The sequence below is a fragment of the Mobula birostris genome, chromosome 8 (genome assembly GCF_030028105.1).
Source record: "Mobula birostris isolate sMobBir1 chromosome 8, sMobBir1.hap1, whole genome shotgun sequence".
In the NCBI taxonomy this organism is placed as follows: domain Eukaryota; kingdom Metazoa; phylum Chordata; class Chondrichthyes; order Myliobatiformes; family Myliobatidae; genus Mobula; species Mobula birostris.
Window position 1 is genome coordinate 148,857,169 of NC_092377.1, and position 27,110 is coordinate 148,884,278.

The 27,110-nt window shown below is 44.4% G+C and overlaps 1 protein-coding gene across 1 annotated transcript in view; it reads right to left on the reverse strand.

Annotated features, from left to right (window-relative positions):
• Positions 1–645: 645 nt before the first annotated feature.
• LOC140201823 (lysyl oxidase homolog 2-like) overlaps positions 646–27,110 on the reverse strand; it is a 146,711-nt gene continuing 120,246 nt past the window's right edge. The window contains exons 11-14 of the mRNA XM_072266527.1: positions 19,730–19,845; positions 17,368–17,504; positions 15,482–15,593; positions 646–1,251 (exon numbers count right to left, since the gene is read on the reverse strand). Of these exons, the coding sequence (XP_072122628.1) occupies positions 1,172–1,251; positions 15,482–15,593; positions 17,368–17,504; positions 19,730–19,845 (445 nt within the window). The 3' untranslated portion in view covers positions 646–1,171. The remainder of the gene's footprint in view (positions 1,252–15,481; positions 15,594–17,367; positions 17,505–19,729; positions 19,846–27,110) is intronic.

The window sequence follows — 27,110 nt, forward strand, 5'->3', positions numbered from 1 at the left end:
CTTCTTGCTTGGCTTAAGTGCATGTATAAAAGAAGCATGAAACTGTTACTGTATCATTTCAAGTAGTATCTGTCGAAGGGAGCTCAGGTACCATTACAATACATGGCAGAAACACCTTCTCTTTGAAGCAAAGCAGAGGAAACATCATCGGTAACTCTTTTATTACACAGTGGTTTTTTTTTTGTTTGCAAATTCCAAGTAAATAACCAACTTTGAGATGCACAACTGTGGTTTTCATTACTGTACAAAGCAGATGGGTTGGGGAGGGTACAAAAGACTCAGATATGGACCATAACAAAAAATTGAGCTGTTGCCTATTAACTCTTCAAGTTTGGTGTGATTTTCATTGCCTTTCCTCCTTGGCATGAGATGTGGCCTCCCCTTCTGAGGACTTGTGTCGCAAGAGTAAAATAAAACAGCCAGTGACCCTGAATTCCAGTGTGGCCCTCCATGGCTTCAAGACCCCATGCTGGATCACTCTCTCCTTGCGCTCCTGGCAAAGAGCCAAGGAGAACCGTGTCCCAGCTTCTGGACCACAGTATCTGCTCAAGGGATCGAGAGAGACACAGTCAGAGACTGAAGCCGAGACAGTGTGTGCGTGTGTGTTTGTTTCTGCTTATCTGACTGTGTAATTGAGTGTGTGTGTGTGTGTGTGTGTGTGTGTGTGTGTGTGTGTGTGTGTGCGCAAGCACACGTGTTTGTGTGTGTCTGCCATGCATGTCAATGGGTATGAGAGATGGTGCATGCTTGTGTGGTCAAATCTTTGGTTGCATACATGTGCTGCCATGTACATGTGTATATGCATCTGTGTAGATTTGTGTGTAAATAACCTATTGTGTGCGTTTGTGCATGCATGTACATCTGTGTGTGTGTGTGTGTGTGTGTGTGTATGTGTGTGTGTGTGTGTGTGTGTGTGTGTGTGTGTGTGTGTGTGTATGTGTGTGTGTTTTGACACTGGTAGGTAACGTTCAGTGTGCTGCTTCCTTGGCAGGAGCACACCTCACACCGGAGAATTATTTTACCCCCGCAGCCTGCTTTATCCTTGAAGTGGGAGTATAGCACCAACGTTGCATTGATCACATGAGGCCGTGTCACTCTCTGCCATTGACAGTATTTCACTGGGCATCTCCATTGGCAAGCGTTACTGCAGACCTATTCTTTGGCTGCGACGTTACCAGTTGGACAGATGGTTGCTCATCACTCCGGGAAAGTGGTCGAATTGCTCCTCTGTCTCCATGCTCAAGGAGCCACCTAGATGAGAAAGAGACAGGAAGAAGGTTAAAAGCATCCTATGTACTGTGACGGTTGAAAAAAATCTCTACCTCCTCAGTAGATGCTGTGCTACTGTTCTCACCCATCTAGCTCTGATATAAAGTGGCGAGGGGCTTCTGTTACCCTCTGCTGGTTACTCCCTGGCTCTGTCTTGCTTTCTACTGGACATTCTCTCTTCTCCCCTCTCCCAGTGGGCAGAAGATATGAACGTCTGAAAGCATGTACTGCCAGGCTCAACGACAACTTGTATCTCACCATTATTAGGCTCATGAATGGACCTCATATGACAAGATAGACATTTGACCTCATATTCCACCTTGTTATGATCTTGCACTTTGCGTTTATCTGCACTGGATTTTCTTTGAAGTTTTTACACTTCATTCTGCATTGTTACTGTTTTACCTTGTTGCACTGTGTAATGATTTGATCTTTGTGAACAGTTTGTGAAACGAACTTTTCACTATCTTAGCACACTATACAGCAAATTTTTTCAAACATATTGCTTCCTCAGAAAGTTTCTATGGTTATGATAGAACCCTTAAAACTGAACATAAATATAACTTCATTCTACTTGTACCACGTACGAATTTGGAGAAACAAGAAATTAACTTTTATTAAATGTAATGCATTTAATTGCACAACGACACTTTGCAATAGTTCAACTAAGCTAAAAATGTTTTGTTGGTGATTTTCATCTGTACTCAGTGTCTGAGGCTTCTTGCTTAAGTGTCCAACAATAACCAGCCAGCATTTCTGGATTCCAGTTGCCCTGATACCTTTTCTCCATGACTGCAACGTCCTGGTGAAACTTTTCACCATGCTCGTCACTGACAGTGCCAAGATTTGCAGGGAAGAAGTCTAAATGGGAATGCAGAAGATGTAACTTCGGTGACATGTTGCTCTTCTTGTTCTTGCATGCTTCAAGCATGTTGCCAACCAGCAGCACATAGTTCGGTGCTCTGTAGTTACCAAGAAAATTTTCAACCTCCTTGAATGCCTTCCATGCAATTTTCTCCAGTCCCACTAGAAGATTTTTAAATTGCCTGTCATTGATGATGTGTTTGATTTGTGGACCAACAAAGGTGCCTTCCTTAATCTTGACATCTGTGACTCTGGAAAACATCTGTATCAAATATCAAAATACTTCCCAAAAATTTTTGTGCCTGGTGTCAGCAGATTCCATCCTTGCAGCCTTGAACTCAGTAATTCTGCTTTTGCCTTTGACAAACCCATGTCTCTGACCCACTGACTTAACTCAGAATGAGTTATCAGATAAGATTTCCTTGACATAAAGGGTTCAAAATTTGTATCACTATCAGTTTTGTTTTCCATTCCTGGCTCTTGCATCATGACAGCTTCATCTGCTTCATCTAGACCCCATGTGTCTGGTGAATTCAGTACAGGAAAACTGTTGTCTTACAGCACAAATCTCATGGCTGAAGGGAGATCAGGGTATTCAATAGATTTCTTGCTTTTAGCAGAGAAACCAGACAAGCGGGACAGACAAAAGTAGCAGTCTGTCACATGATCCTTCTGCTCTTACCATATCACGGGGACAATGAATGGCATTGACTTCTGAGTCCCTCTGAGCCAAGCTTCAAGATCAATAGCACATGTTGTGCAAGAAATGTGAAAGCCTAGGCTTTGTCTTGGTCGCCAATTTTACATCCAAAGTAGAGTTCATAGGCTTTCTTATTAAGGGGAGTCATGCTCCACCTTTGAAATTTAGGCGTATACTCGCCACAAATAAAACAAACTATCATGGTTGTTGCAACATTGGCGAGACATTTTGCTATACATATACTCCTGAATATACAATTTCTTTATTATAATGAGTACACACAATATCCTATCCACACTGAGCATGCGCTTCAATGTGATCGCAAACCGATGTACATGTGAACTCAATGTATAGAACGGTTTGTATGCATGATGCTTTTATAGCCTTTCTAAAATCTGTTCTGCTGTGCAGCATTCACCCTGCATAAGCATGCCTGGACAGGATAAAAACCTTTCAGCTTATATTGTGGGCGACATTTTAATTGACTTGAATTATGAATTAAAATAACAAATACAGACAATTTTAAAAAATAGTGAGTGAAGGGAATTTTCATGGTGATTTTAATGATCAGCAGCCCAAAATCCATAAGGTACACCCAAAAGTATTCAGGAAGCAAAATCTTTGTTGTCCAATGTAATAAAGTAATATAACTCGAGCCTTCCAGTCCCAGTAATATCTCATTTCATCTTTTCTGCACCTTTTCCAGCTTAGATAGATTGGGAGGCCAATCTTCATACTTTTCCTGAACAGAAAGACTTGATGATTGTCCAACATTAACTTTTTCAGTATGCAGTACAAGCTTTTCACTGTACCTTGGTACATGAGACAATAATAAACCAATACTTATCCCTGTAAGCGTAACTGCTACACCTGTCGCTACACCTCCTCTCTTGCCACTATTCAAGGCCCCAAACAGTCCTTCCAGGTGAGGCAACACTTCACTTGTGAGCCTGTTGGGGTCCTCTATTGCATCCGGTGCTCCCGGTGCGGCCTCCTACATCGGGGGACCGCTTCGTCGAGCACCTCCTCTCTGTCCGCCACAACAGACAGAATCTCCTGGTTGCCACCCACTCCAACTTTGCTTCACATTCTCATTCGGATACGTCCATACATGGTCTCCTCTACTGCTATGATGAGGCTAAACTCAGGTTGGAGGAGCAACACCTCATATACCATCGAGGTAGTCTCCAGCTCCTTGGAATGAACATAGAATTCTCCAACTTCCGGTAATTCCCTCCCCCTCCCTCCCCCTATCCCTATTTCCCTCTGCCTCTTCCCCCAGCTGCCTATCACCTCCCTCATGGTTCCACCTCCTTCTACTGCCCATTGTGTTTTCCCCTATTCCTTCTTCACCTTTCCTGTCTATCACCTCCCTGGTTCCCCTCCCCCACCCCTTTACCGTCCCCCTTACTGGTTTTTCACCTGGAACCTACCAGCCTTCTCCTTCCCAACCTCCCCCCACCTTCTTTATAGGCCCTCTGCCCTTTCCCTCTTCAGTACTAACGAAGGGTTCCGGCCCGAAACGTTGACTGATCGTTTCCGCGGATGCTACCCGACCTGCTGAGTTCCTCCAGCGTGTTGTGAGTGTCGCTTTGGCCCCACCACCTGCAGAATATTTTGTGTAAACCAATACCAATATCACCCAAAGCAAGCAACGTTCAAATCATAGCCTCAGCTAAAATAACTCTTGTACTGTTTACAAAAACAATAGCAGGCTAGGCAGCCCCTCTGGCTGTCCAGACAATCACTAAAATAAACCTGATCTGGTGGCAACTCCGTCCCCTTTAATTATTTTGGTGAACATGACTGCGGCTTCAGTTCTGCTGGTCGCAGTGCTTCCTATCTCATTTTACCGCCTCCATTACACTGGTCTGCCAAGCCATGAATCACTTCCTAATCACTGCCACTTTGACTCAGGAACTCTGCACTGTGTGAAGATTTCAGCACATCCACACCAGCAAAGCACATCAGAAAAGCACTTCCTTTCTAAACATTTTCACTTTCAGATCTCCTAAAAGGAAAGTACAAAATGGGACAATGCAAGAAACAGCTCTGTTACAAGGAAGAGGAAAGTATTGAGCTCAAGTTTTGTCCCAGGAGAATAATATGCAAATATTCCATTGTTACACAATGAGTATACGTGTGATGGAATTAACTTGCTTTGTCATCAATAAGGGTGAAGCAGAAAAAAATACTTAGCACGGGTTATATGTATTTAAGGGCATTTCTTTAATCATTCTCATAAAATGCATACAATTTACTGTGTAGGGAATAAGTAATTAATGCAGGGCTAATGTAAATGGTTGTCTAGGATTCTGTGGGTCTTGTGCTACATGTCTTGTGGGTCTTGGGGGTCTAGGATTCTTGTGCTGCATGTCTCCACAACTATTACGAGTTACGGAGTGTGCTGTATTGCGATATGCAGGGAGGAAATTGGCGAGCTTCTGATTCAATGTTATTATACGTAAACACGAGGAATTCTGCAGATGCTGGAAATTCAAGCAACACACATCAAAGTTGCTGGTGAACGCAGCAGGCCAGGCAGCATCTCTAGGAAGAGGTACAGTCGACGTTTCAGGCCGAGACCCTTCGTCAGGACTAACTGAAGGAAGAGTTAGTAAGAGATTTGAAAGTGAGAGGGGGAGGGGGAGATCCAAAATGATAGGAGAAGACAGGAGGGGGAGGGATGGAGCTAAAAGCTGGACAGGTGATTGGCAAAAGGGATATGAGAGGATCATGGGACAGGAGGCCCAGGGAAAAAGAAAAGGGGGAGGGGGGGAAAAATACCCCAGAGGATGGGCAAGGGGTATAGTGAGAGGGACAGAGGGAGAAAAAGGAGAGAGAGAAAAAGAATATGTGTATATAAATAAATAACGGATGGGGTATGATGGGGAGGTGGGGCATTAGCGGAAGTTTGAGAAGTCAATGTTCATGCCATCAGGTTGGAGGCTACCCAGACAGAATATAAGGTGTTGTTCCTCCAACCTGAGTGTGGCTTCATCATTACAGTAGAGGAGGCCGTGGATAGTCATATCAGAATGGGAATGGGATGTGGAATTAAAATGTGTGGCCACTGGGAGATGCTGCTTTCTCTGGCGGACAGAGCATAGGTGTTCAGTGAAATGATCTCCCAGTCTGCGTCGGGTCTTGCCAATATATAGAAGGCCACATTGGGAGCACCGGACGCAGTATATCACCCCAGCCGACTCACAGGTGAAGTGTCACCTCACCTGGAAGGACTGTCTGGGGCCCTGACTGGTGGTAAGGGAGGAAGTGTAAGGGCATGTATAGCACTTGTTCCACTTATTATAGTGCCTTTTGCTGATATTGCTCACAGTATGTTCTTTAGACTCTGTAGAAACCTTTCAATCAAGCTATTTGCGGCTAGGTGGTACCGTGCAGGTGTAATATGTCATTTTCAGGAAAAACTGAAACAGTTCCACAACAAACTGTGGTCCATAGTCACTGACGACAATTTCTGGAACACCAGTCTCTGAGAAGAGGCTTCTCAACACATCTACTGTGAGGGAGGCTGTAATGGAGGCTGTTGGGAACACTTCTGTATTCTTTGTGGCTGCATCCACTACTACCAACCACGAATGTTCCTTTATTCCCCGCCTCAGCCCCACTCCTTGGCATTCTCCCTGTAACCTTTGATACCATGGCCAATCAAGAACCTATCAATCTCCGCCTTAAATACACCCAGCTGCCTGTGGCAACAAATTCCACAAATTCACCACCCTCTGGCTAAAGAAATTTCTCCACATCTCTGTTTTAAATAGACGCTCCTCTATCCTGAGGCTACCCTCTACCCTCTTGTCCTAGACTTCTCCACCATCGGAAACATCCTTTCCACATCTACGCTGTCTAGGCTTTTCAACATTCTAAAGATTCCAATGAGATACTCCCTCATCCTTCTAAATTCCAGTGAGTACAGGCCCTGAGCCATCAAACGATCCTCAAAACTTTCATTCCCGGAATCATCCTTGTGAACCTCCTCTGAACCCTCTCCAATGCCAGCACATCTTTTCTTAGATAGGGTGCCCCAAACTGTTCACAATACTCAAGGTGAGGCCTCACCAGTGCCATATAAAGCCTCAGCATCACACCCCTGATCTTGTATTCTAGATCTCTTGAAATGAATGCTAACATGGCATTTGCCTTCCTCACCACCAACTCAACCCGCAAGCTAACCGTTAGCGTATTCTGCACAAGGACTCCCAAGACCCTCTGCACCTCAGATTTTTGGAGTTCTCTGTTTAGAAATAATATGGACATTTACTTCTACCAAAGTGAATAACCATGCATTTTCCGACATTGTATTTCATTTGCCATTTTCCTGCCCATTCTCCTAATCTGACTATGTCATTCTGCAGCATTTCTGTTTCCTCAACACTACCTGGTTCTCCACCAATCTTTGTATCATCTGCAAACTTGGCAACAAAGCCATCTATTCTATCATCTAAATCATTGATCTACAGCATAAAAAGAAGCGGTCCCAACACCAACCCTTGCGGAACACCACTAGTCACTGGCAGTCAACCAGAAAAGGATACTTTTATTTCAATTTGCTGCCTCCTACCAATCAGCCAATGCTCTAACCATGTTAGTAACTTTCCATCTTAACTTGGTAAGCAGCCTCATGTGTACCACCTTATCAAAGGCCTCCTGAAAATCCAAATATACAACATCCACAACATCCCCTTTATCTATCCTACTTGTAATCTCCTCAGAGAATTCTAACAGGGTCGTCAGGCAAGATTTTCCCTTAAGAAAATCATGCTGATTTAATCTTATCTTGTTCTGTGTCACCAAGCACCAAGTACTCCAGAACCTCATCCTTAACAATTGATTCCAACATCTTCCCAACCAATGAGGTCAGGCTAACTCGTCTATAATTTCCTTCTGCTGCCTCTTTTCCTTTCTTAAAAAGTAGAGTGATATTTGGAATTTTCCAGTCCTCCAGAATCATGCCAGAGCCCAATGATTCTTGAAAGTTCAGTACTAGTGCCACCACAATCTCTACCGCTACCTCTTTCAGAACCTTAAGGTGCAGTTCATCTGGGTGACTTATGCACCTTTAGGTCCTTCAACTTTTTAAGCACCTTCTTCCTTGTAATAGTAACTGCACTCACTTCTCTTCCCTCACACCCTTCAACACCTGTCACACTGCTAGTGTCTTCCACATTGAAGACTGATGCAAAATACTCATTTAGTTCATCTGTCATCTCCTTGTCTCCTGTTATGTTTTCTCTGGCCTCATTTTCTAGCAGTCCTACATCCACTCTGATCCCTCTTTTATTTTTTATATATCTGAAAAAGCTTTTTCTATCCCCCTTGATATTGTTTGTTAGCTTGCTTCTATATTTTTCCATACTTTTCCCTCTGAATGATTATTTTAGTTGCTTTCTGTATTGTTTTAAAAGCTCTATCCTCTATCTTCCCGCTAATTTTTGCTTTGTTGTATGCCTTGTCTTTTGTTTTTACATTAGCTTTGACTTCCTTTATCAGCCATGGTTGTACTATTTTGTCATTTGAGTATTTCTTTGTTTTTTGGAATACTTCTTTCCTGCACCTTCCTTATTCTTCACAGAAACTGAAGCTATTGCTGCTCTGCTGTCATCCCTGCCAGCATCTCCTTCCAATTTACTTTGGCCAACATCATCTGTCATACCTCAAAGATTTCCTTTACTCCACTGAAATACTACTATGTCAGACTTTACTTTCTCCCTATCAAATTTCAAGTTGAACTCAATCATATTGTGGTTGCTGTCTCCTAAGGGTTCCTTTACCTTAAGCTCCCTAATCATCTCCAATTCATTACATAACACCCTATATAGTATAGCTGATCCCCTGGTAGGCTCAGCATCAAACTGCTCTAAAAAGCCATCACATAGGCATTCAACAAATTCACTCTTTTGAGGTCCATTACCTACCTGATTTTTCCTCTCTACTGGCATGTTAAAGGTTCCCATGACTATCATAATATTGCCTTTTTGACATACCTTTTCTATTTCCCATTGTAATCTGTAGTCCACATCCCAGCTACAGTTTGGAGGCCTGTATATAACTGCCATCAGGGTTATTTTACTCTTGCAGTTTCTTAACTCAACCCACAAGGATTCAACTTCTTCCAATCCTATGTCACATCTTTCTAATGATTTATACTTCATATTTTATACTTTGTTGTTGCCAAACAATTGATACTAGAACGTACAATCATCATAGCGATATTTGATTCTGCGCTTCCCTCTCCCTGGATTACAAATCGATATTAAATATTAAAAATTTAAATGATAAATCATAAATAGAAAATATAAAAATGGAAAGTAAGGTAGTGCAAAAAAAACAGATGCAGGTCTAGATATTTGGAGGGTACGGCCTAGATCCAGGTCAGGATCCGTTCAGCAGTCTTATCACAGTTGGAAAAAAGCTGTTCCCAAATCTGGCTGTACGAGTCTTCAAGCTCCTGAGCCTTCTCCCGGAGGGAAGAGGGATGAAAAGTATGTTGGCTGGGTGGGTCGTGTCCATGATTATCCTGGCAGCATTGATCCGACAGCATGTGGTGTAAAGTGAGTTCAAGGACGGAAGATTGGTTTGCGTGATGTGCTGGGCCGTGTTCACAATCTTCTGCAGCTTCTTCCAGTCTTGGACAGGACAACTTCCATACCAGGTTGTGATGCACCCTAGAAGAATGCTTTCTACGGTTCATTTGATGCCTTAAGTGCGCATGCGCCGGTCGTGCATGCAGCCTGTTACAGCCGTTCCGACGAGTATTCTTACTTTTTTAACTTACGTTATTTTTTGTTTTTTTTTCACGGTAACACGTTGAAGCTGCACCCTCTCTAACATGCTGGTAGAGAGAGTTTTATTTGGGTTTTTAGCGCTGGAAATAGTTACATTCCGACACGTCTCATTAGCGGGGCAGAAGCGTGGTCGCATTGTTTATTCCAGGGACTAGCTGCTTGCGCTAATGCCGGCCGGTTTAGCGAGCAGAGCGGCGGACACCCCTGCTGAAATCTGGAGGAAAACACACAGAGGATGCAGTGGGGGATCACAAAGGCGAGGAAAGAGGACCGGGTCGAGACAACAGAGAATTATGGAGAAGAGGAGTTCGGTGGGTAATAAAATGGACGAGTTCACGGCGCTAGCCAGGTGTCAGAGAACATTTCGGGAGAGCAGTGTTATGTGTTTCACTGGAACCGGGCTGCACGAGGACATACCCGATCAAAACTTCTCCATGGACGGCTTCCAGACCATTCCGGCTGACCGGAAGTGCACTGAGAGCGGTAAGCGTAAAGGAGTTGGGTGCTTACTGTTCTGGTTAACAACAGATGGTGCAATCTGGGTCATATTACAATCGAGGAACGTGTTTGTAGACCGGATATTGAACTTTTTGCAGTTGGACTCCGGCTATATTCCACCGAGATACAACACTGGGCATCACTGGAGGTTGTTCCTGCTTGTGGCCATCGAACTTTGCAGCTCCTCCCGTGGAGGATCAGACATCCTGAGCCAATAGTCTGGTCCTGGACTTATTTCCATCTGGCATAGTTTACATTTTGTTGTTTGATTGTTTGTGGTTTTTGTATTGCTATATTTATGCTCTATTCTTGGTTGCTGCGGCTGTAACAAAACCCAATTTCCCTCGGGATCAATCAAGTATATCTACCTATCTATCTATTCTTTACCAAGAAAGTGAGAAACGACTTGGATGTGCTCCAGTTTGCCTGCTGGTGCAACAGGTCTACAGCAAATGCTACCTCATTGGTTCTTCACTCAACCCTGGAACATTTGAACATCAAGGATGCATATATCAGGATCCCAATCCGTACATGTCAAGCTGCTCGATCTGTTGATCTACCTCAGGCCACCAGACAAAGCTGTGAGGCAATGCTTTCATTTTGACCATGCCTAGATGACTGGTTTGTACCTCATCCAACACTTTAAAGCCCAGCTTGGATGGTACAACAACTCTCAATCCCCGCAAAAGGCAACCCCCATCAAGGGAAGTTCATCCTGGTGCAGTAAAAATGGTGTAGGCCTGAGAATGCATGGGGTCTTTTCTGGTTTCCCTTTGGTTTCATGTCTACTGGGGGGCTTTTAATCTGCTTTAGTGAGAATACATCAAGAGAAGTGTCTCCTTTTGTAAATTTTTCAGGTATTTCCTTTTCCAAGGGTAAACGGGACAATCCATCAGCATTTCTGTGATTAGTCGTCCTCCTGAATTTAATGTTGTAATTGTGTCCTCCAAGAAAAAAAGATCCCATCTCTGCATCCGTTCTGGTGCAATTAGTGGAACACCTTTCTGTGGACTGAAAGTGGACACGAGTGGCTGATAATCAGTCATGAGAGTAAACTCGCTCCCATACAAGTACTGTTTGAAACGTTTTACACCCCAAACCAAACTCAAGGCCGTTCCGTCAATCTGTGCATAATTTTTCTCTGCACTGGTAAAGGAATTTGATGCAAAGGCTATGGGTTTACTTCCGTTATTCACACCATGTGACATTCCTGCACTTATATCATAAAGCAAGGTGCCACAGGCAAACTTCACTGGATGTTATGGATCATAATGTGTGAGTAATGTGTCTGATGTCACCATTTCCTTTTTTTTTGGAAAGCCACCTCACATTGCTTTGTCCGTTGCCAGTTTTTCCTGATCTGTAGTCAATGGGTGGAGCACAGTGGCAGGTTTGCCAGGAACCTGTTAAAGTAATTGACAAGTTCTTAAAAGGACCTCAAAAGTGACATGTCCTATGGCCTTGGAGCATCCACCACTGCTTGAATTTTCTCCGCAAACTTGTGTAAATCTTGTGCATCAGTGCTAAGTGATGTCTGGCTTAACGAATTCACGCTTGTTGAGTCATGCTCTGAGCCCATAATCTTCTTATCTTTTTAACACTGTCTTGAGAATTTGGAGATGTTCCTTGTCATCCTTATTGGTAACAAAGATGTCATCCAGGTAACACTGAGTGCCTTGGCAGCTTTGCAGTGCCTGGTTCATAGGTTTCTGCCAGAGTGCAGGTGCTACTCCAAAAATAAGGCTATTTTAATGATAAAGTCATTTGTGAGCGTTTATGGTGAGAAACGCCTTGGACACTTCTACCATCTCCCTCTGTAGTTAGGCCTCAGCTAAGTCCCTTTTCTGAAGTGTTTCCCTCTAAAAACATTCACCAAGATTTCCTCTATCTTGGGCAAAGGGTCCTTAAGATCACCACAAATCTTGAAAGACCCATCCTTCTTGGCTACTGGGACCAGTGACATTGTCCATGGACTCCATTCAACCCTGGCAAGAATTCCTTCAGTCTCCATGCGATCTAGCTCACTGGCTACTTTATGATAGATTGTACGAGGAATTGGATGGGTTTTGTAAAACTTGGATGTGGCATTTTTTACATAACACTATTTTACTCTTGAAAGGCATGCTTGAGTTTTCCAATACCATTCCTGAACATTGCTATGGCATCATCCAGTACCTTTCCTAATTCACTTTCAGTTGACTCTATGGCAGGCGAAGTGGCATGCAAATAGTGGATGGATCACCAATCAGGTTGTAGTTGTCTCAGCTAATCATAGCCCTACAATGCTGGCCCTCCTGTTTTTACCATATCCAAGCCCAAAGTGGCTTGTTGGTTGTTGTATTTCACAGTTACAAATGTCATCCCCACAGGAATTATCTTTTCTAATGAGTTCTTAGTTGAAAATTTGCAGGCCTCAGTTCAGTACCTTTCAAATGCCATTCAAACTCATTTTGTGGAGTGGCTAAAGCAGCTGAGCCAGTATCCAATTCCATTTTAATTAATTTGCCATTCACTTCTGGTGTAAGCCATATTACTTGTCTCCTGTTAGTTTTCACATTGGAAACCTCAAGGCTACCGAGTCTTGTGTCACTCTCATCATTATCAGATTTGTCATCAACTACATGCAATTTAGTGCTCTTTTTGGAACTGCAACTTAACTTTTAAAAGAAAATATTTTTCTCTTTTCTTTGTATGTTCTTTGTATGTGTCCCACTTTAGTCTGCATTGGTGTGGTATATGTGAGCCCCAGCCACAACAGTAACACAATTTGTTAGGCCAGGCTGCTTTCTGTTTAGACATTGCAATTTTTTCACACTCATTTTCATTCCTGAGTGTAACTCAACTGTGTTTCTGGCTGTTGTTTCCATTGACACACCAATTTCACATGATCTCTTAAATGTGAATTGTGTTTTAGTTAGGAGTCATTTTTGAATGATTTCTTGTAAGATGCCATAAACTAAATGATCTCTCAGTGCATCATTAAGCCGATCACTGAACTGACAATGCTCAGGTAATTTCTTCAATTGAGTCACATAAGCTGAAAAGACTCCTTCCTTTTGATTCTGCTCATGAAACCTAAAGCATCCTGCAATCAGTAATGATTTTGGTTCTAAATGTTCCTGCATTGCTTTCATGATAGCAGCAAAGCTCATTTCAGCTGGTTTGGTTGGAGCAGTTAAACTTCTAAGCAAACTGTTTTTTTCCCCCACCATTGTACTCAATATCACTGGCACTTGCTCTTCATTGGTTATTTCATTTGCTTCAAAATACTGTTCAATTCATTCAGTATACATCATCTAGTTATCTGTGGTGATATTGAATGAATCTATCTTTCCAATGTAGCCAGCCATTTCTGCTTTTTTTAATTATTTATAGTTATTATCACCCTGTCTTTCTGTTTATGATGAACCTGTGAACTCTGTCTGTTTCTGCCTCTTTTTTTTAAACTCAGCAGTTTCTCCCATTCCTTCCAAAGAAACACGTTTTTTTAAACTCAAACATCTCTCTCTCTCTCCTCTTCCAAAAAATAAAATGAGCTGCGCTTCAGCAGATAGGTTGTCGTCTTGGGTTACTTTAAGATCTTACCCATCACTACTTTTATGTTTCGTAACTCCAGAAACTCATTAAAATAAAAACTCGGGAGCCCTGGATAACCGGTCACTCTTATTTTTACTTTTGTGAGGTGCACACATACGACGTGGTGGCATAATGACGTATGCCATGCACATACTTCTTACGTATAACCCGTAGTTAATTATGTAAACAAAGAATGCTTATTAAACTATATGTGTATGTGTGTATATATATATATATATATATATATATATATATATAGGCATCTGTTAGTCTCATGAGACCATGGATTTGCGCCTTGGAAGGTTTCCAGGGTGCAGACCTGGGCAAGGTTGTATGGAAGACCAGCAGTTGCCCATGCTGCAAGTCTCCCCTCTCTACACCACCAATGCTGTCCAAGGGAAGGGCATTAGGACCCATACAGCTTGGCACCGGTGTCGTCGCAGAGCAATGTGTGGTTAAGTGCCTTGCTCAAGGACACATACGCTCCCTCAGCCAAGGCTCGAACTAGCGACCTTCAAATCACTAGACGAACACCTTAACCACTTGGCCACGCGCCAACACATGAAACAATATATTTACAATATTACCAATACTGTATATTACTGAAATATTAAATTCACTACATAAATACTCAGCTGGTTAGGCAGCATCTGCCTAAAGTCATCAGTCTGAACTGTTAACTATTTCTCCCGCTGCAGATGCTGCCTAACCGGCTGAGTATTTATGTAGTGAATTTCTTCTTTGGCTGTCCATCGATTTCAGTCAACATTGAAATCGATGGACAGCCGAAGAAGAACAAGTTCACGACAAAGATACTCAGCCGGTTAGGCAGCATCTGCAGCAGAAGAAATAGTTAACAGTTCAGACTGATGACTTCTTGTCAAAAGTGGAAAGGTGAGAAAGCAAGTTTGCTTTATGATGCAGAAATTGGGAAGGGTGGAGGCCCATGTTGTCCAGGTGATATGATGCTTTCAGTGCCATATAGTTAGAAGTTAGTGAGGGGAAAAGCAAAGAAAGGAACTGTGAGATGCACTTGCTGGAATTCAGAAGCAAAAGAGAGTGTTGGAAGTATGAATGGGTCAAGCAGCTTTTGTGGAGAGAAATAGTGAGTTAACCTTACAGACATAGAAGAGTAGCCTTACATCAGAACTGTTCAGTTCTGTCATAAACAGGAAAGGCTGGTTATCTGGAATGATTGAATCCAACATGAGCTCTGAGGGCAAAAAATGAGGTACTGTCCCTCAAATATATTGATAGCGCAGAAGGCCAAGGACAGAGAGGTCATAGTGGAAGTGGAAAGGAAAATTAAAGAGATAGGTGACATTACGTTAAGACAGAACAGGGGACGTGTAGATGGAAACAATGGTCTGAGCCTCCAGGAAGGTATTCAACTACAGCTAGTGTCCCTGCTCCCAGAAGGTGCATTCAGTCAGCCTAGGCAGGTGTTGGGAGCTCCCAGAATGGTTTGGTCTGAACCTCTAGATTGACAGCAACCGCTTTACACCTGACAGAGACAATCAACTCCCTCAGACCTGTGTCTAACTGTGTGAGAGAGAGAGAGAGAGAGAGAAAGAGAGCGTGAATCTCAGACTCAGACCTGTATCCAAATGTGTGTGTGTGAGAGAGAGTGTGAATCTCAGCCCTTCTTGGGAGTAAATCTTTCACCAACCTGCCTTATTTCATTGGATCTGATTTTACCTCATGCTGATAGACAGCAGAAAAGACTTTTTCCTTTATGGTTTAAGATTATGGTCACAGCAAGGCTCACCAATGTGGCAGTTGTAAGACCAAATGCGATGCCCATCGTACTTGCATCGACATTTCACCATGTTGTTGGTGTAGTCGGACTCTGCCACCTCGAAGTTAGGGTTGACGACAACCTGTGGAGGGAAGAACAGGTTAACTGGGTTCCTTGAACAGCTTACATGAACACACATCCGTACACAGACACATGTCCATACCTAAGTGCACTCACACATATGTATGCATACGCACACACATACACCTGGAAAACCTTTCGCTTCTGGGAGCTGATAGGGCTGGATGGAGGAGAGGAAGAGCATTTTATCCCTGGTCACCTTGCATTTATATGGCGCCTAGCTTAGCCTCGAAGTCTGGACTCCAGCATTTGGTGCTGAACTCTCAGCCACTGTGTTTCAGGATGACTGCTCAGACATGCTGGAGATGAGTGATTAGTTCACCAGTTTCCACTGGGTTTGTTATTATTTCAAAAATAAAACTTATTCATAAAACATACAAAACAGTACACAGTTTATTTTATATTCATACTCTCATTAAGTTAATACCATTGCCGCTGGTGTACTGTTTCTTTGAACAATACCCCTATTGACTCTGTGATTTCAGTCTCTGAGACGGGACAGCAGCCTTCAGAAGGATGAACCCACAGAAAGCACTCGGCCCAGATGGGGTACTTGCCCGAGTACTAAAGACCTGTGCTGATCAGTTGGCTGCAGTGTTCACTGATATCTTTAACCTCTCACTCCGGCAGGCTTCAGCTTTACCGGTGCCTAGGAAGAACATGGTAACCTGCCTCAATGATTGTTCTCCTGCAGCACTCACATCCACTGCGATGAAGTGCTTTGAGAGGCTGGTGACGAACATATCAACTGCTGCCTGAGAAGTGATTTAAATCCACTCCAACAGGTCCTCAGTAGATGCCATTATATTGGCTCTTTACTCAACCCTGGAATAGCTGGACAGCAAAGGTGCATACATTAGGATGCTCTTTATTGACTACAGCTCGGTATTAAATACTATCATCCCCTCATAACTAATCAATAAGCTTCAAGACCTTGGCCTCAATACCTTCTTGTGCAATTGAATTTCCTTGCTTGCAGACCCCAGTCAGTTCGGATTGGGGTCCTTCACAATCTCCACCAGCACAGATGCACCACAAGGCTGTGTGCTTAGCCCCTGCTCTACTTGCTTTATAATTATGACTGTGAGTCTAAGCACAACCCCAATACCATATTTAAGTTTTTGATGACATTACTGTCATTGGCTGAGTCAGAGGTGGTAATGAATCGCCAAGTGCAATAGGAGGGAGATTGAGAATCTGGCTGAGTGGTGCCACAACAACAACCTCTCACTCAATATCAGCAAGACCAAGGAGCTAATTATTGACTTCAGGAGGAGGAAACCAGAAGCCCATGAGCCAGTCCTCACCAGGGCATCAGAAGTACAGAGGGTCAGCAACTTTAAATTCCTTGGTGCTATCATTTCAGAGGATCTGTCCAATTGTAGTTGGAGAACACACACACACACACACATCTATAATTTCCTCCAAACACTTTAACATTCACTCTCTCATATTGGCTATTTCCACCCTGAGATAAAGGCACTGGCTATCCAATCTATCAATGCTTCTTATCATCTTACCACTGTGTCTGTCCCTCCCAATAATATACCTTTACTGATATACCAGGCACAAGCTGGTTGACTGTGTCACCATACAGCTATGTTCAGTTCATGTGACCATCTGGAACCCCCACATGCCAGCCATTTTAATCCTACACCAATCTGTCTGTAACCATGGCAGCATCCCTGGAAGGACCTCACTGCAGGAGGACTTTTGTTTCCACAGACGAGCCCAGTTCTGGGTCACCCTCTTGCCCGAGGGGTGGGCACACTCACCTGCAGCACGTACTCTCCCGGGGGAACGTCCGTGATGTCGATCCACTGGCAGTCAATGTCGTGCCGGTATGTATCCCAGCAGCCCGCTGTGATACCCTGCTCCCCAAAGTTGGCGCACTGGTAGTTCTTCCGCTCCTCTGAAAGGCAGGCATCCCATCGTTAATCTCTGAGGTGTGTGTGGGGGGTGGGTAGCATGGCAGCATGGGGTTTGGCATAGTGTTTCACCATGTCAGCGATTGGGGGTCAATTCCTGCTACTGTCTGTAAGGAGGTTGTACGTCCTTCCTGTGATCATGTGGGTTTCCCATGGTGCTCTGCTTTCCTCCCACACTCCGAAGATGTACAGATTAGTATGGGAGGTAAATTGTGGGCATGCTACATTGGGACCAGAAACAAGGCGACATTGTGGACTGACCCAAAACACCCTTGCAATGTGTTTTGGTGAATATGTGACAAATACAGATAAACTTTGAAAATAAAGAGACAGAAATATAGAGACAGGGAGATACAGAGACAGAGAGACACAGATTCAGAGAGATCGTAACAGAGAGACACAGAGACACACAGAGACACAGAGAAAGAGAGAGAGAGGGAGAGAGGGAGAGAGGGGAGAGAGGGAGAGGGGGGAGAGAGGGAGAGAGGGGAGAGAGGAGAGAGAGAGAGAGAGAGAGAGAGAGAGAGAGAGGGAGAGAGAACCATATGAAAGGCAAAAGTGAAGAAGAGAAGGAAAGATGGAAAATAATCAGGAGCATCAGTGATGAACTGAAAGAGGAGAAAAGAGAGAGAGGAGAGAAAGAAAGATATAGAAACGAGAAGGAAGGGGAGAGAAAGAGAGATGAAGACAGAGAGCCAGAGGAAAGGTGGAGAGAAGACTTGGATTCCTGTGGTCCTTTTCCAGATCACAGTTAGTCCCAGTGCATGTTAGAGCCATTGAGGTGTCCCTGCTGGCCAGTGCCTCCAGCTTCTGAATCAATAGATTTTAAGTTCAGGTTCTCCACCAGAGACGGGAGCACAACAGTGTAAGCTCACACTGCAGTGCGCCATGTTGTCAGACGTCACCTTCCACATGACACACCAGTTCAGGTCGGGGAGCTGTCTACAGTCAAAGAGTCACGGAGGACTACAGCACAGAAACAGGCCCCTTGGCTCATTGAGTCCATGCTAACCTGGTTTGGGCCCATCTAACTTCACCAGGAACATTGAATACTCCATTGAATAAAGCCCTTGGCTGCTCAATCTTTCCCTAGGACTCAGGTCCCCAAGCCAGCGTGGAGAAGGAAATGGGAGACATGAATTAAATCACTAAACCACGCATAAAAACAACGCTGCTGAACTCAGTGTACATTCAAAATAAAATTATTACAGACAGGAAATAATTGAAGTAGATTTAACTTCCAGGGGATCTGAAGTGGAAAAGCACTTAGGGGTCAGCATAGGAGTTTGGGGGCACCAGGATGTGGCTGAGCTGGGATCTGGATGACCTCAAGTTTAAGCTGGCAGAGGGAGATTGAATAGAGTAGTTATCCACTGCTAACATAGATCTGAGTGATCTCCGGGGAAGATTTGTTTATACAGAGATATTATATCTGTTTTCAGATGACAAAGGAGAAGACCATTTGGCCCATTTAGTCACTGCCATTTCTCAGACCAATCCCAGCAATCCCATTCCCCCACAATTTCCCCTGTTACTACTTTCTGGGTGGCGTGGTGGAGATACATCTCTACCAAAGGAAGTGTAATATGCTCCTTCCCTCCGCTAGCCAGCGGGTCACTCTTGGGCAAGGTGTAGACCTGCTTAGCTCTCCCGATCAGGGTCAACTGCAGACATGGGAGGAGATGGTGGACAGTTGTATGAGCAGCTCGTGCAAATCACAGGTCCTGGTTTTTACGACTACAGACACCAGGCAGGCATCCTCTGAACAGTGTAGATATTGGCTGAGGTCACCCATCTTGTAACGGCACTGCCCAGAAGAAGGCAGTGGCAAACCACTTCTGTAGAAAAATTTGCCAAGAACAATCATGGTCATGGAAAGACTATGATCACCCATGTCATAATGAACAAACAATTCTCTCACACATACACACTTAGACCCTCCTGATTCACCCACCACCCACCTATACTTGGAACATTTACGACAGCCATCTAACCTAACAACCAGCACACCGCTGAGATGTCACAAGGCCGCAAGGAGAACATGCAAACTCTGCACAGAAAGGGCTCGACGTCAGGATCGAACCTGAGACACTGGAGGCATTGGGCAGCAGCACCTCTTGCTACGTTGCAGCATTCTTGCAAGAATTGGAAAACAGCCGATCTAATCGGGACCTCGCTCCGACTCATCCACCCGCAGCGGTGTCATTACCTGAGTCACACTCTGTATCCTCGAGACAGAAGCTGGCCTTGTGACCCTCCGCAACCTTTGTCCCATTCAGCGATAAAAGGTCATAATTGGTAAAGACCTCCATGCTGTGGTAGTGCCTGCAAGTTGAACAGAGAGTGAACTTTAGTCAGCTTTGGACACCGCCCTTAAAGTCACCAAACATTGCAGGTTAATCCCCAGTTTACCGAATTCATACGAGGCTCCAAGGGATCTTCATTAAAAATACAGTAAGTGGCAAGGAAGAAAGGTGAGTATTGACAGCCATTCCTGCTTAACTTTACCCTTTCTTGTGGGTATGATCAATCAGTGGGAGAGACTGGGATAACGATGAAGAGTGGGTCCTCTCTCTCCACCCGTCAGGTGTCAAAATGGTCCACCAAATTTTTGCTTTTTGAACAAATAATTGGCAAGTATAAGAATGGAACACTTGGGCAGGTTGTATAGTTATACTGTAAACCCATTGGATGGCAGAGTTTCCTTCTCAACTCATGCAACTACCACAGACTGAATATATCAATAGTTTAAAGACTTAGCAAGTGGGTAGTAAGTGTGCTGTCTGGTATAAACCTCTTCCTCCTTTGACTATATGTTTGCTGTGCTTCATTACATTCTGAAGACTCAAAACTTCACAAGATTCAAAGACTCTCACAAACCCTTGGGGCAGAGGATTCCAACCTTTTTTATGCCATGGACCTCTACCATTAACTGAAGGGTCTGTGGATCCCAGGTTGGGAACCCCTGCCTTGGAGTGACAATGATCAGCAGATACAACCAGTCTTTATCCCCACAGCTCTGATCCTTTGGGCTGTTAAAGGTTCTAGATGCCTGTCTGGGATTAACCAGGGGGCATTGTACCCTCAAGAACCATCTAAAACTGACATCGTTAAGACTAGCCTGGGCCTGAGTACTCAGAATGTGCGTGGTCCAACTAGCAGGTCTGTTTTTAATCTCTCGCTCTCCCATTGTAGAGTGCCCTAGTGCTTCAAAACATCCACTATTGTCCCTGTACCTAGAAAAACCAAGGTAACGTGTCTGAATGACTAGCGTCCTGTCGCATTCATCTCAATAATAAGAAAATGCTTTGAGAGGCTGGTCAAGGACTCAGCTACCACCCACACTGGACCCCCTACAATTCGCCTACCGACACAACCGATCGACAGACGACTCATTAGCCACTGCTCTACACACCGTCCTTACACACCTGGAGAAGAGGGATGTTTATGTGAGAATGCTGTTCTTGGACTACAATTCTGCATTCAACACCATAATTCCCTCCAGGCTCGACAAGAAGCTCAGAAACCTTGGCCTTCACCTTGCCTTGTGCAGCTGGATCCTGGGCTTGGATCAGATCACCGGCTCCCTCAACTTTGCCCCTCTGACCCTCAACACAGGTGCCCCTCAGGGCTATGTCTGAGCCCCCTCCTTTGCTCTCCGTATACCCATGATTGTGTCGCCACCCACAGCTCCAATCTGCTAATTAAATTTGCTGATGACACTACACTGATTGGCCTAATCTCAAATAATAATGTGGCCAACTACAGAGAGCAAGTCATCACCCTGACACAGTGGTGACAAGAAAACAACCTCTCCCTCAATGTTGCAAAAACAAAGAGGCTGGTTGTGGACTACAGGAGGAATGGAGACAGACTAGCTCCTCTTGGCATCAATCGATCTGGGGTTGAGAGGATGAACAGCTTTAAGTTCCTCAGCATAAACATCACTGAGGATCTCGCGTGGTCTGTACATACCGGTTGTGTGGTGAAAAAGGCACAACAGCACCTCTTTCACCTCAGACGGTTGAAGAAGTTTGGTATGGCCCCCCCATATTCTAAGAACTTTCTATAGGGGCACGATTGAGAGCATCCTGACTGGTCTGGGAACTGTACCTCCCTCAATCGTAGGACTCTGCAGAGAGTGGTGCGGACAGCCCAGTGCATCTGCAGATGTGAACTTCCCACTATTCAGGATATTTACAAAGACAGGTGTGTGAAAAGGGCCCGAAGGATCATTGGGGACCCGAGACAACCCAACCACAAACTGTTCCAGCTGCTACCATCCAGGAAATGGTACCACAACATGAAACCCAGGACCAACAGGCTCCGGGACAACTTCCTCCACCAGGCCATCAGAATACTTAATTCATGTTGATACAGCTGTATTTCTATGTTATATTGACTATCCTGTTGTACATAATATTTATTATAAACTACTATAATTGCACTTTACACATTTGAACATTTTTACTCTTGTACATGAAGGATGTAAGTAATAAAGTCAATTCAATTCAATTCAGTGGGGTCAGCATTACAAGTGCATACCACCTGCCCACAAGCCCCAAAAACTAAGAGCAGACAATATTGTCCAACAACTCACAATTTAACATGGATCACGAGCTGGGTGCCCATCCTAATTCATGCCGGAGGAACTCAGTGGGTAAAGGCCGTCAGTGGGGGAACAGGAATTGTTAAATATTTGGTTCAGGACCCCACATCAGGACTGAGCGTAGAGAGGGAAGGTAGCCGTTATAATGAGGAGAGCGGGAGGGTTGAGACGGGCCAATCATTGATTTGAGGATGGAAGAGAGGTGATGGATGATGGGCAGAAGGAAGAGGGGAGGGGTGGAGTTGGGAGTCAGAGGCAAGTGGATGATAGGTGATAGGTGATAAAGACATCATGTGTTCGTCAACAGAAGAGGAGGACATTGACCTCTTGTTGACTGGAATTCCACAGGACTTAGAGGGCAGAAACCAGCCATTAAGCCCAAATAAACCCATGGCGATAGTCCGCAGCAGCCTCTTCCCACTTTAGCTCACCCGCTCAGCACATCCTCCTGCTCTCTCCTCCTCCACCAGGCTTTTCCATAACTGCAGCAGCACACAGAAGTTTGATAGCGGAACTCAGCAGGCCAGGCAGTATCTATGGAGGAGAATAGACAATGGATGTCTCAGGCCGAGGCCCAGCCTGACCTGCTGCGTTCGTCCAGAGTTCTGTGTGTGTTGCTCAAGATTTCAAACATCTGCTGAATCTGTTGTGTCAGTAACTGCAGTGCAGAGGGGAAGAGCTGTAGTGTTGGCACCACTGGTTTTTGGAAAGGAAATAAACCATCCCTGCATGAACAAATAGGAGGAGTGAGCCATTGAGCCCTTGGGGTTAATTCCAAAACAACTCTGGTTGAACTGATCTCAGGGTCAGCATTTTCTTGCCAATTTCATGTTGAGCTTGACTCCCCCGTAATCAAGAATTCTCTCTCAAACATCTCTAATGACTCCACTTCCTCAGCTCTCCGGGAAAGAAGGTTTTAGTTCTAATTCCCTTCTGAGGGAGGGAATTAATTCTCTCTTGTTCCATCACCTCCATTGTAAAAGGATGACCCCTTGTTCTGAGGGATGACCAGAGTGAAGGGTCTCAGGACCTGGTACTGATGGATGGTTAAGCAGGGACTTACACAATGACAAGATGGAGTACAGAAAGCAGATATGGAGCCTGGTGACATGGTATCAAGACAACAATGTTTCTTTCCCGCTGTATCAGAAAAAATGAAGGAGCTGATTATTAACAGGAATTAGGATAGAGTACGTGTCCCTATCTGCATCTATGCTGATGTAGGAATGATTCAGAGTTTCAAATTCCTACGTGTAAGTATCACCCACACTTTTTTTCACGTTTGGCCATAAAGATATTATGATCAAAGAAGCAACCCTCTACCTCCTTAGAAGGCCAAGGAAATTCAGTATGACCTTAGAAAGCATCCTACCCAGATGCATTACAGCTCGGTATGGCTAACCACCCTGCCTATGACTTCTAGAAAGTGCAGAAAGTTGTGGGCACATCTCAGTCCATCATGAAAATCAGTCTCCCCTCCACTTATGCACTCTGCACTTTCCATTGCCTGAAGAAAGCAGCTGACATAATCCAAGTCCTACTCCACCCCAGGCATTCTTTTTTTTCACCTCTCCCATTGAACAGAAGACAGAAAAGCCTGACAGTATGAACCACACAATTCAAGGACAGCTTCCATCGAAAAGTAAAAGACAAGATCTTGAACTGGATTTTCCAGCCTACCTCATTGTGACCCTTGAACTTTAGTTCTGTCTCTGCTATTTTCTCTGTAATTAAAACACTATATTCTACCATTTGTTCACATTTTACTGCCTCACTGTAACTATGAATGTTATAACACATCTTTACCAGCCCCCCCCCCACTTTCCCCTTTCCACAGAGATTGCACCCTCCATGATTCCCGTGTCCATTCATTCCCCGCCCCCCCCCCGCCCCACGAATCTCCCTCCTGGCACTTCTCCCTGCAAGTGGCGGAAGTCCTACACCTGCCCATTTAGCTCCTCCCTCTCCTCCATTCAGGGCCCCAAACAGCCCTTCCAGGTGAGGCAACACTTCACCTGTGAATCTGTTGTGGTGATCTATTGCATCCGGTGCTCCCGGTGTGGCCTCCTCTACACTGGTGAGCCCCACCGTAAATTGGGGATCGCTTCACCCAGCGCCTCAGCTCAAACTGCTAAAAGCGGAATTTCCCAGTGGCCAACCATTTTAATTCCTATTCCCATTCCCATTCTGACACATCGGTCCATAACCTCCTCTTGTGCCACAATGAGGCCACTCTCAGAGTAGAGGAGCAACACCTCATGTTGCATCTGGGTAGCCTCCAACCTGCTGGAATGAGCATTGATTTCTCCTTCCAGTAAAAAAAATCCCTCCCTCTTCCTTCTTCTTGTATTCCCCACTCCGTCCTCTTACGTCATATCACCTGGCTATCACCTCCTCCTGCCCCTCCTCCTTCCCTTTCTCCCATGGTCCGCCCTCCTCTCCTGTCAGATTCCTTCCTCTCCAGCCCTTGACCTTTCCCACCCACCTGGCTTCACCCATCTCCTTCCAGCTGTCCTCCTTCCCCTCCCCCCATCTTTTTATTCCAGCATCTTCCTCCTTCCTTTCCAGTCCTGAAGAAGGGCTTCGGCCCAAAATATCGACTGTCTGTTCATTTCTATAGATGCTACCTGACCTGCTGAGTTCCTCCAGCATTATGTATGTGTTGCTATGTATGTTATGATGTATCTGGATGGTCAGAAAGCACTGTATCAAAGTTCAAAGTAAGTTTATTGTCAAAGAATGTTTATGTCACCATTTGCGACCTTGAGATTCATTGGTGCATGTGACAATAATAACCAATACCAATATCTAGCTGCTGTCAGTGTCAGGACTGGGGAAGCTTGGAGCCCTGGCCTGATGGATTGCTTGGGTAATGGGATGGTCAGAATAAGAGGAATAATCTCAAAGCCCCAACCTTCATGCAACACTGGGCATGTGATGACGTCTGGGGATTTTCTCAAGACTCAGTCCTGGATGAGTGGGGATCTGTGGGGGGATGAGTAGAGATCTGTGGGGGCTGAAGCAGGTGGGTGAAGTGGTAAGGAATAATCAAAGCTGTCCAGAGGAATGGGATATAAAATTGATTGACCTTACCAGCCTTCACAGTTCTGTACTTATACAGATAAGCAGGCCATTCTGCCCAAGTGGTCCATGCTAACAAAGATTTCCATCTAAGCTTCTCCCATTTACCGGCATTCTACCCATATACCTCTGAACCATTTCTGTACATAGTACAAGTACTTTTAAATGCTCTTAATGTACCAACTAAACCACCTTCTCTGGCAGTTCAATTCAAATACCATGAGACCACAAGGTATAAGAGCAGAATTAAGCCAGGTGGTCTATCAAGTCTTCTCTTCTGTTCTATCATGGCTGATTTGAGCTGTGGCTAGGCATAGCTCAAACGTCATCTATAAGTTTGCTGACAGCACAATTATTGTTGACAGAGTTTCAGATAACGACAAGAAGGAAGGCGTACAGCAGTGAGGTAGATCAGCTAACTGAGTGGTGTTGCTGCAACAGCCTTCCACCCAACATCCATAAAACCAAAGAACTGGTTGCGGACTTCAGACATGGTAAGCTGAGGGAACACACACCAGTCCTCATTGAGGGATCTGAAGTGGAAAGAGCGAGCAATTTCAAGTTCCTGGGTGTCAGCATCTCTGAGAATCTGTTCAGGGCTCAACATATCAATGCAGTTACAGAGAAGGCACAACAATGGCTATATTTCATTAGGAGTTTGAGGAAATTTGGTATGTCACTAAAGACACTCACAAATTTCTACAGATGTACCTTGGAACACATTCTAATTTGTTGCATCACCATCTGGTATGGTGGGGTACTGGCACTGCACAGGATTGAAATACACGGCAGAAAGTCGTAAACTCAGTCAGCTCCATCATGGGCACTAGCCTCCTCAGCATCCAGGACTTCTTCAAGGAACGGTGCCTCAAAAAGTGCAGTAACAAACATTCAGGACTCCTATCGCCCAGGGCACGCCCTCTTCTCATTGCTATCAGCAGGGAGGAAGTACAGGAGCCTGAAGGCACACACTCAGTGATTCAGGAACAGCTTCAGATTTCTTAATGGACATTGAACCCATGAATATTACCTCACTACTTTTTCCCCCTCCTTTCACACTACCTATTTAATCTAACTTTTATTATATATACTTACTGTAATTTACTGCTGCCACATAACAAGAAATTTCACGACATTTGCCAGTAATATTAAATCTGATTCTGATTATTATTCCTCTCAACCCATTCTTCTGCCTTCACCCTGTATCCTTTGCTGTCCTTACTAATTAAGAACCTACCACCTTTGCGTTAAACATACTCAATGACTTCGCTCTGCAGCCACCTGTGGCAATGAATTCCACAGATTCACCTGCTCTGGCTAAAAAAAATTCCTCCTCATCTCTGTTCTAAAGGGAAGTCTTAGTATTCTGAAGCTGTGTCTGCTTGCTCTAAACTCCCCCCACTATTGGACCTCTCCACATCAAATCTGTCCAGGTCTTTCACTATTCAATAGGTTTCAAAGAGATTCCCTTAAACTCATGTGATTACATGCTCAGTGCCATCCACACCCTTCATATGTTAACCCTTTAATTCCCAGGATTATTCTCATTAAACCTCCTCTGGATGCTCTACAATGCCCCAGCACATCTTTTGTTAGATATGGGGCCCTATATTGTTCACAATACTCCAAATGCAGTCTAACTAACGCCTTATAAATTCTCAGCATTACATCTTTGTTTTTATATTCCAGTGCTCTTGTAATGTATGTTAACATTGCAATTGCCTTCCTTACTACCACAAACTGGGTGAAAAGTTTGCTACTCATGTTCCTGTTAAACCTCTTCACACACACCCGACACCTATACCCTCAAGTTTTTGATTCCCCAAACCTGTGAAAAAGACAAAATGCATGGACCCTGTCTGCACCTCTCGTGATTTTACACACCTCTCTAAGATCACTT